This window comes from Rattus norvegicus, chromosome 11, assembly GCF_021556685.1.
Source record: "Rattus norvegicus strain SHRSP/BbbUtx chromosome 11, alternate assembly SHRSP_T2T, whole genome shotgun sequence".
NCBI classification, from domain to species: Eukaryota; Metazoa; Chordata; class Mammalia; order Rodentia; family Muridae; genus Rattus; species Rattus norvegicus.
Genome location: NC_141544.1, coordinates 52,758,534 through 52,770,041, shown reverse-complemented (window position 1 = coordinate 52,770,041; position 11,508 = coordinate 52,758,534). Strand labels below are relative to the sequence as shown.

General features: G+C 38.5%; 1 protein-coding gene across 2 annotated transcripts in view; it reads right to left on the bottom strand.

Annotated features, from left to right (window-relative positions):
• Positions 1-405: 405 nt before the first annotated feature.
• The window catches only part of LOC134480983 (uncharacterized), a 122,868-nt gene continuing 111,765 nt past the window's right edge, over positions 406-11,508 (bottom strand). Inside the window, exon 6 of one of the 2 annotated variants that reach the window (XM_087577433.1) lies at positions 406-1,522. In XM_087577433.1, the coding sequence (XP_087433559.1) occupies positions 1,458-1,522 (65 nt within the window). In that variant the 3' untranslated portion in view covers positions 406-1,457. The remainder of the gene's footprint in view (positions 1,523-11,508) is intronic. The other variant, XM_087577434.1, reaches the window with a different exon arrangement.

Below are 11,508 nucleotides of genomic sequence, written 5' to 3'. Positions count from 1 at the left end.
AATTCTTAACTTCTTCAAAGTACATGATTATATCCCCAAGATTACAGTTCTTATAAAAGACAGTATCTATCAGGTAGCTTAGGGTAATAGTCAATCCAAGTGCTATTATGTCTCTGGAAAATGGACAAAGTTATTATTGGAGGGGGCAAAAAGGAGCCAATTCAGGCTATGTCTCAAAAGCAGACAGATAACTAATACTGCACAATGTATCTTATCTCATAGAAATTAAGTTCCAGATATGGGCTACTAAGTCATAGATTGTTATCCACATACTTACAGGAATATAACGTTCTTCTCACACAATCAGGAAGCACCTTCAAAAAGGATGTTTACTAAAACCATATCAATTTTACTGAATGTATCATACATAAAAAATCCCAACAGTTTATCTAAGACAGACATGTAGGACTTTTATTGTAGCATTTTTATTATCATTCCTATGTGAACATCTATAGCATGTATTATACACACACACACACGCGCGCACACACACACACACACACACACACACACATGGAGAGGGGGGGGGCTACAGATATTTGGGAGAGAGCACCTGTGAGTCTTCACTTTGTACCTTATTTTCCTTTTATTGTTTTCTACAGTGTAAGCCAGGAATGATGGCTCTTTGGCTATAGGAGATTCTTGTGACTCTGCCTTCAATTTTCTCTTAAGTATGCTAGGATTGCAGACATGATATAATGTGTTCTACTTTCCTATGGGCTTTAGGGTTTTACTGTCAGGTAATTACACTGGCAGATCTTTAAAAAATGAAAAATCAAAAAAAATTACATTTATTTCAGATACATTTGTCATATGATTTCAGTGTGAAAATGTACTTAGTTTTCTCTTTCTTTCTTGGTACTGACTTTCATGCCTATACTTATTGAAAAATTATTGCAATATGTTCATTAATCACTTTGTACTTTTTCCTTGCATGAACAATGATCAGGAATTGAGTGCCCTGTTTTTCTGGCTCCTGTGAGTTAGATTCTGAGACTATTCCTTACAGGAATCCAAGAACTTTTTACATTTCATCATCACTATATAAAGCAATGACTGCGACTGGGTATCAATTAGATTTTTCAATAAAATCCCAGGTGATTGAACCTACATTTTATATCCTCATTTTCATTCATGTGCATCGCTTGAATAAATCTGACATAAGCAAGTCTTCTATCCTATCTGTATTTGCCTGACACCTTCAAATCCATGTTGACCTCCATAACTTTGACAAAGAAGAAACTTTAGACTGCCCATAGAGACTATTTTGCTGGCAACCAACAGATGTTTTAATGTTCGCAGTGTGCAAGGTTCTCATCTTCAAAAAAAACTTATTTTCTAAGGGATTTTATTGAACCCAAATTCTAGTTATGAACACGGAGTTAACTGAAGGTATTTTAAGTTATACTTAAGACAACAAACAAATATGCAATTAATTCAGAAGAAAACTCAAGACCTCAAGGAAAGAAACTTAAAAAACATTTAGGCAGGAAGTGCAAGGCCCTGGGTACGGTCCCCAGCTCTGAAAAAAAAAAAGAACAAAAAAAAAACATTTAGGCAATGGAATGTATTTCCTCAAAATGTTAAAAAAATGATTATATTAGTCAGGGCTCTCTAAATGTAGAAAACAGACTGAACATGTGCGTGTATGTATGCGATCGTGCACACACACACACACACACACACACACACACACACACGGATTTATTAGGTTGAATATAAATGGATTAGTCAAACAAAGCCTGTCTTAACACTGGAAACACTGATACTCCAATAGCTGGGAAGTTCAAAAAATAAACTATATGCACAAGCAATGTCAATTTTATACTGAGGCCCTTAAGGATTGCTGGAGAATTTATAGTTTTTTTTGTGTCCCTGGAAAACCCAAAGAAGCTGATTGTTTTATCAGAGACAGAAGGCTATATCAACATAATAAACATGCGAGTAAGCATGAAGACTAACGGCCAGAAATCGAAGGTTTCTTTCCCTGTGTTCTTTTACTTGGGCTTACAATAGTGCCAGACACACATCGGATGAGTGTTTCTGGTACAAATAATGCAGAAAAAAATCCTTCACAGGAGACTTCATCTGCTTGTACTTTTGTTGATTCCAGATTCAGTTATGTTAACAACTAAGGCTATGCAACACAACAACACATGAATTTCCTCTTGATGGTTCTTGGATGGGCAATTTTTATTTGGTTTCTGACCTTAGGTTTAGATGGACTGTATAATTCTGCCAGAATAGGTGCAATTATCCTTAATGTACACAATGCAAATAGAAACCTGTAAAGGAAAGCTTATTGTTGAATATGTAAGTGCTGAATGTATTTTCGTTTGAAAAAATCCATAACCAGCTCATTAAGTCAGTCACAAATGAAGGGACACATGTACAAACAGATTTTATTTGGAGATAAAGAATCAGATTGCAATGTGTGGAATATTTGCACAGAACAGGGTGACCTTCAATGTACATGGCTATAATACTCTAAACTCCTGGACATTTATACCACAAGAGTTTTGAGATCACAGTACGTCCACCACCATCATTGTATACACAAATATTCAAAGCAAAATGAATTACATTTCAACTCATGCTTTTGACATAATGTTTGCATTAGAAGATAGAAAACACACACACACATATATATATAATATGTATACCTTATAAATAACTATATTGATAAATATTATACATTATAACTATATATTGTATAAATAAATATATATTAATATATGTTATACATTATAAGTACATATATATTTTTGTATATATACAAATATATAGAGAGAAAAATGATCTTCTAAACATATATAAATGGATAAGGTAAAGCCTGCTTACTAAACAAAAACACAGTGTAGAAAAATGTAAAAATTTATTTTTATTTTTCAATTTGAAAAGGAAGTAATATAAAATAATATTTACTGTATGAAATATTGAAAAGCTATATATGTTATATACAGCATTAAGCTTGTCTTTTTCTCTCCACAGCAATGGATAAATACTTAACAGTGATGTTCTTATATCAGTCAGGGCAGAGAGCTGGCAACCCTTTGTTCACCCTAACTTGATGCCTAGCTTGGTGGTCAAAGCTATTTCATGCTTAGGACACATAAAAATCAAATCAAAACAAAACAAATAAAGTTCAGGAAGCATAGTAATTGGAAGAACAAGGAGAGATCTGTGCTTCATCATGAACACAGTGTATTGGAGGAATTTGCCCACAGACCCTGTACAGGTGGGTTGTAGCTATACATAAACTGGACTACCACCACATTGAAGGAGAAAGCAGACAAAGACGGCCGAGCTACCCACAGATGTGCATAACCAAGAGAGAGTCGACCTTGTCACTTGTATCCTAGGAGACGGCATAGATACTGGGCAACAGGGTGGAGCTGGCTCTGGAGAAATGGGTGTGGGTAAGCAGGCCCAGAAGGCTGTCAAGAGCTGCTTACTGCTTCTCTAAGGCAGAGAATATGAAGGAGAGAAATAGTCTCTCTGCCAGGCAGAGTCAAGGCAGGTCAGGGCCTCTTGGTAGTTTTTCCATCCAGCAGAGACATGGAATGATAAGAGGAGGTGCACTTGAGGCTCAAAGCTAGAGGTTCAAGATAGCAATTACCTTGGTGGAAGGAACAGGGAAATTTTGGGTTGAGAACAAATGTCTTGTGAATATTTCAACAAATTGTTTCTGTTAGTTTATGGCTTTGATTCCCATAGTACTGTAGCATAATAAGGCTATAAAAAATGCAGTTGCTGTTGCTGTGATATAGATTTGCAGCCCTCCCATATCTGTCTTTTGCTTATTCTTTCTATATTTCCTATAATCACCCTCACTCTCCCCTCAGAGGACTGTTCAACTTCATACTGGCTGGATTGGTACAGAAAGCATGAGAACAGGAGAGCTGTCCCTGTCTATTCCAGATCGAGCAATTGGATAGCCTAGCTAGAGAGATGGTAGAAAACTCAAGCTGGCAGTGCAGATAAGGTAGAGCCAGCACCCTGACCAGCTCAGCTACATCATAACTATGCAGTGGAGAAATGGAGCACTCTCTGCTCTTCCACAAGCCTTGAGTTCAATGTCTAAAACCAATATTGTGGTACACAACTCTTTCCAAGTCCAGTTCCAGGTTGTCTGATGTGCTTTTCTGACTTTGATAAATGTCAGTTGCAAATATAGTGTATATCTATATCTATATCTATATCTATATCTATATCTATCTATCTATCTATATATATATATATATATATATATATATATAATTTTAATCCAGCAACATGGCTGTTCTGGCAAGGGATCACATCCAAAGACCTAGGTCTGTATGATCTGGCTAGAAGGCAGACATATCAAACATATGATATGTCTAGCTGAAATACAGATATGTCCTTAATACATAACTTTAAGGTAAAACTAGTTTTTAGAAGGAAGCAGCTATGTTTGAAAGTGACATGTAATTGAGGGGGAAACAATGTGATGAATTAGAGAAAACTTTGACAGTAGAGTCAGAAATAGGATACTTCCAACATTCACTAGAACAGCACAGAAAAGAGAAGCTATTTAAGAGCAGCACCAGGAGAGACTCAGTCAGTTGGGAGTCAGTGCTATCTAGTTCGTTCATGACGCTGTCAAGTGAACTGAAACTTATCAGAGGCTGTTGAAGCCAGCGAATTAGAAGGAGCCAGAAAAATAAACCAGATAGTCAAATATAGTTTGCTGCCTAGCAGAATAATTCACCGAGAAGCTGAGAAAAGCCAGTTTGAATCAGAGAGCTTGGAGAGGCATTTGAGCCAGAACAGCTCAGTTGAATCAGCCATGTAGTGTTCACAGGAGCTAGAAAAGGTGAGTTTAATCAGCTGTAGTCCTCAGAGATGACCATTACATCTGGCTAATAAAAGTTACAGTTACAACTGGTACCCAAAAAGATTGGAGAAGAAGAAAGCCAAACAAGATTGGAGAAAGCATAAAACATCTCCCATAAACATCACAGAGGAGAGGGGACATCTGACAGAAAGCCTCAGAGGAGAAATGTAGGTATTCTTTGCAGAAGAAGAATCAGTTATTCAGGTTTGTCTGAATATACGAAGAGACTTTGGAGATTCTAGATCTATTGGATCCTGGAGCCCAGAGCAAGAAATGATGCAGGAGCCAATGAGACATCAATCAAATAGATAACAAGTCCACCAAATAAAAATAAATATCTCTTTATAAAATAATAACTCTCATGTGACAACAGATGCTGGCAAGGATGTGGAGAAAGAGAAACACTCCTCCATTGTTGGTGGGATTGCAAACTGGACAGAGTACTGGTACTCTGGAAATCAATCTGGAGGTTCCTCAGAAAATTGGACATTACATTACCTGAGGACCAAGTTATACCTTTCCTGGACATATACGCAAAAGATGCCCCAACATATAACAAAGACACATGCTCCACTATGTTTATACCAGCCTTATTTATAATAGCCAGAAGCTAGAAAAAACCCAGATGCCCTTCAACAGAGGAATGGATTCAAAAATTGTGGTACATCTACTCAATGGAGTACCACTCAGCTATCAAAAACAATGACTTAATGAAATTCATAGGCAAATGGAATGAACTAGAAAATATCATCCTGAGTGAGGTAACTCAATCACAGAAAAACACATTTGGTATGCACTCATTGATAAGTGGATGTTAGCCCAAAAGCTGGAACTACCCAAGATGCAATTCGCAAACCACAGGAAGCTCAAGAAGAAGGATGATCAAAATGCTGATGCTCCCACTCCTTCTTAAAAGGGAAAAAAATATACATAGGAGGGGATATGGAAGCAAAGTTTAGAGGAGTGACTGAAGGAACGGCTATTCAAAACCATGCCCCAGATGGGGCCCATATATTTATAGCCACCAATTCTAGATAACATTGAAGAAGCCAAAAACTGGATGCTGAAAGGGACTGGATATAGATCTCTCCTGAGAGACATATCCAGAGCATGTCCAATACATAGGTCAATGCTAGCAGTAAACCACTGAACTGAGAACAGGACCCTTTTAGGGGTAATTAGAGGAAGGATTGAAAGAGTTGAAGGAACTTGCAACCCCATAAGAACAAAAAAGTCACCCCGAGGATCCCTGCCTGCAGCAGCTCCCTGCTCCCAAACCCCATGGGAGAGAGACCTCACCTCCTGGACAGGTGGGCACTCCTGAGACTGCAGAGCAGAAGAGACAACCAACACTGCCCACCCCTGCCCACATCCCTGGCCCAAGAGGAAACTGTATACAGCCTCTGGGTTCCCTAGGATAAGGGCACAGCAGCAGCAGGTCCCCTGCATCTGAGACACTGACAGAACCTGGAGGGACCAACCAGATAAACAGTTCTCTGCACCCAAATCCCGTGGGAGGGAGAGATAAACCTTCAGAGAGGCAGACACGCCTGGTAAACCAGAAGAGAATACACTCTGCCCACATTACTGATTCCAGAGGAAAACACCAAATTCCATCTGGAACCCTGATGCACGGAAGCTCCCAGAAAGGACGACGCAGATCTTCCTGGTGGCTGCCCCCACAGAGAGCTCATAAGCAACACCCCACGAGCAAACTCGGGCAACAGGACCATAGGTAAGACAAATCTTCCTACTCCAAGAGACCTGCATAGTGAACTCAGGACACAGGCCCACAGGAAGACCTGTAGATAGGAAAAACTACACGCCAGAAAGCAGAACACTCTGTTCCCATAACTGGCTGAAAGAAAACAGGAAAACAGATCTACAGCACCCCTGACACACAGACTTCTAGGACAGTCTAGCCACTGTCAGAAATAGCAGAACAAAGTAACACTAGAGATAATCTGATGGCGAGAGGCAAACGCAGGAATCCAAGTAACAGAAACCAAGACTACGTGGCTTCATGGGAGCCCAAATCTCCCACCAAAGAAAACACGGAATATCCAAACACAACAGAAAAGCAATATCTAGTTTCAAAATCATATTTGATCATGATGCTGGAGGACTTCAAGAAAGACATGAAGAACTCCCTTAGAGAAACACAGGAAAACATAAATAAACAAGTAGAAGCCTACAGAGAGGAATCACAAAAATCCCTGAAAGAATTCCAGGAAAACACAATCAAACAGTTGAAGGAATTAAAAATGGAAATAGAAGCAACCAAGAAAGAACACATGGAAAAACCCTGCATATAGAAAACCAAAAGAAGAGACAAGGAGCTGTAGATACAAGCTTCACCCACAGAATACAAGAGATAGAAGAGAGAATCTCAGGAGCAGAAGATTCCATAGAAATCATCGACTCAACTGACAAAGATAATGTAAAGCAGAAAAAGCTACTGGTCCAAAACATACAAGAAATCCAGGACTAAATGAGAAGATCAAACCAAAGGATAATAGGTATAGAAGATAGTGAAGACTCCCAGCTCAAAGGACCAGTAAATATCTTCAACAAAATCATAGAAGAAAACTTCCCTAACCTAAAGAAAGAGATACCCATAAGCATACAAGAAGCCTACAGAACTCCAAATAGATTGGACCAGAAAAGTAACTCCTCCCGTCACATAATAGTCAAAACACCAAATGCACAAAATAAAGAAAGAATATTAAAAGCAGTAAGGGAAAAAGGTGAAGTAACATATAAAGGCAGACCTCTCAGAATCTCACTAGACTTTTCGCCAGAGACTATGAAAGCCAGAAGATCCTGGACAGATGTCATACAGACCCTAAGAGAACACAAATGCCAGCCCTGGTTACTGTATCCTGCAAAACTCTCAATTAACATAGATGGAGAAACCAAGATATTCCATGACAAAACCAAATTTACACAATATCTTTCTATACATCCAGCACTACAAAGGATAATAAATGGTAAAGCCCAACATAAGGAGGCAAGCTATACACTAGAAGAAGCAAGAAACTAATCGTCTTGGCAACAAAACAAAGAGAAGCACACAAACATAACCTCATATCCAAATATGAATATAACAGGAAGCAATAATCACTATTCCTTAATATCTCTCAACATCAGTGGCCTCAACTCCCCAATAAAAAGACATAGATTAACAAACTGGATACGCAATGAGGACCCTGCATTCTGCTGCCTACAGGAAACACACCTCAGAGACAAAGACAGCACTACCTCAGAGTGAAAGGCTGGAAATCAACTTTCCAAGCAAATGGTCAGAAGAAGCAAGCTGGAGTAGCCATTCTAATATCGAATAAAATCAATTTCCAACTACAAGTCATCCAAAAAGATAAGGAAGGACACTTCGTATTCATCAAAGAGAAAATCCACCAAGATGAACTCTCAATCCTAAATATCTATGCCCCAAATACAAGGGCACCTACATACGTAAAAGAAACCTTACTAAAGCTCAAAACACACATTGCACCTCACACAATATTAGTGGGAGATTTCAACACCCCACTCTCATCAATGGACAGATCATGGAAACAGAAATTAAACAGAGACGTAGACAGACTAAGAGAATTCATGAGCCAAATGGACTTAACAGATATTTATAGAACATTCTATCCTAAAGCAAAAGGATATACCCTCTTCTCAGCTCCTCATGGTACTTTCTCCAAAATTGCCCATATAATTGGTGAAAAAAAACGGGCCTCAACAGGTACAGAAAGATAGAAATAATCCCATGCGTGCTATCGGATCACCATGGCTGAAAGCTGGTCTTCAATAACAATAAGGGAAGAACACTCACATATACGTGGAAGTTAAACAATGCTCTACTGAACTATAACCTGGTCAAGGAAGAAATAAAGAAAGAAATTAAAGACGTTTTAGAATTTGATGAAAATGTAGGTACAACATACCCAAACTTATGGGACACAATGAAAGATGGGCTAAGAGGAAAACTCATAGCTCTGAGTGCCTGCAGAAAGAAACAGGAAAGAGCATATGTCACCAGCTTGACAGCACACCTAAAAGCTCGAGAACAAAAAGAAGCAAATACACCCAGGAGGCGTAGAAGGCAGGAAATAATCAAACTCAGAGCTGAAATCAACCAAGAAGAAACAAAAAGGAACATAGAAAGAATCAACAGAACCAAAAGTTGGTTCTTTGAGAAAATCAACAAGATAGATAAATCCTTAGCCAGACTTATGAGAGGACACAGAGAGTGTGTCCAAATTAACAAAATCAGAAATGAAAAGGGAGACATAACTACAGATTCAGAGGAAATTCAAAAAGTCATCAGATCTTACTGTAAAAGCCTATTTCAACAAAACTTGAAAATCTGCAGGAAATGGACAATTTCCTAGACAGATACCAGGTACCGAAGTTAAATCAGGAACAGATAAACCAGTTAAACAACCCCATATCTCCTAAGGAAATAGAAGCAGTCATTAAAGGTCTCCCAACCAAAAAGATCCCAGGTCCAGACTGGTTTAGTGCAGAATTCGATCAGACCTTCATAGAAGACCTCTTACCAATATTATCCAAACTATTCCACAAAATTGAAACAGATGGAGCACTACCGAATTCCTTCTATGAAGTCACAATTACTCTTATACCTAAACCACACAAAGACCCAACAAAGAAAGAGAACTTGAGACCAATTTCCCTTATGAATATCGATGCAAAAATACTCAATAAAATTCTGGCAAACCAAATCCAAAGGCACATCAAAACAATCATCCACCATGATCAAGTAGGCTTCATCCCAGGCATGCAGGGATGGTTTAATATATGGAAAACCATCAACGTGATCCATTATATAAACAAACTGTAAGAACAATACCACATGATCATTTCATTAGATGCTGAGAAAGCATTTGACAAAATTCAACACTCCTTCATGACAAAAGTCCTGGAAAGAATAGGAATTCAAGGCCCATACCTAAACATAGTAAAAGCCATATACAGCAAACCAGTTGCTAACATTAAATAAATGGAGAGCAACTTGAAGCAATCCCACTAAAATCAGAGAGTAGACAAGGCTGCCCACTCTCTCTCTACTTATTCAATATAGTTCTTAAAGTTCTAGCCAGAGCAATCAGACAACAAAAGGAGGTCAAGGGGATACAGATCGGAAAATTAGAAGTCAAAATATCACTATTTGCAGATGATATGATAGTATATTTAAGTGATCCCAAAAGTTCCACCAGAGAACTACTAAAGCTGATAAACAACTTCAGCAAAGTGGCTGGGTATAAAATTAACTCAAATGAATCAGTAGCTTTCCTCTACACAGAAGAGAAACAAGCTGAGAAAGAAATTAGGGAAAGGACACCCTTCATAATAGACCCAAATAATATAAAGTACCTCGGTGTGACTTTAACCAAGCAAGTAAAAGACCTGTACAATAAGAACTTCAAGACTCTGAAGAAAGAAATTGAAGAAGACCTCAGAAGATGGAAAGATCTCTCATGCTCATGGATTGGCAGGATTAATATAGTAAAAATGGCCATTTTACCAAAAGCGATCTACAGATTCAATGCAATCCCCATCAAAATACCAATCCAATTCTTCAAAGAGTTAGACAGAACAATTTGCAAATTCTTCTGGAATAACAAAAAACCCAGGATAGCTAAAACTATCCTCAACAATAAAAGGACTTCAGGGGGAATCACTATCCCTGAACTCAAGCAGTATTACAGATCAATAGTGATAAAAACTGCATGGTATTGGTACAGAGACAGACAGATAGACCAATGGAAGAGAATTGAAGACCCAGAAATGAACCCACACACCTATGGGCACTTGATTTTTGACAATGGAGCCAAAACCATCCAATGGAAAAAAGATAGCATTTTCAGCAAATGGTGCTGGTTCAACTGGAGGGCAACATGTAGAAGAATGCAGATCGATCCATGCTTATCACCCTGTACAAAGCTTAAGTCCAAGTGGATCAAGGATCTCCACATCAAACCAGATACACTCAAACTAATAGAAGAAAAACTAGCGCAGCATCTTGAACACATGGGCACTGGAAAAAAATTCCTGAACCAAACACCAATGTCTTATGCTCTAAGATCAAGAATCAACAAATGGGATCTCATGAAACTGCAAAGCTTCTGTAAGGCAAAGGACACTGTGGTTAGGACAAAACGGCAACCAACAGATTGGGAAAAGATCTTTACCAATCCTACATCTGATAGAGGGCTTGTATCCAAAATATACAAAGAACTCAAGAAGTTAGACCGCAGGGAGACAAATAACCCTATTAAAAATGGGGTTCAGAGCTAAACAAAGAATTCACAGCTGAGGAATGCCGAATGGCTGAGAAACATCTAAAGAAATGTTCAACATCTTTAGTCATAAGGGAAATGCAAATCAAAACAACCCTGAGATTTTACTTCACAACAGTGAGAATGGCTAAGATCAAAAACTCAGGTGACAACAAATGCTGGCGAGGATGTAGAGAAAGAGGAACACTCCTCCATTGTTGGTGGGATTGCAGACTGGTACAACCATTCTGGAAATCAGTCTGGAGTTTCCTCAGAAAATTGGACATTGAACTGCCTGAGGATGCAACTATACCTTTCTTGGGCATATACTCAAAAGATGCC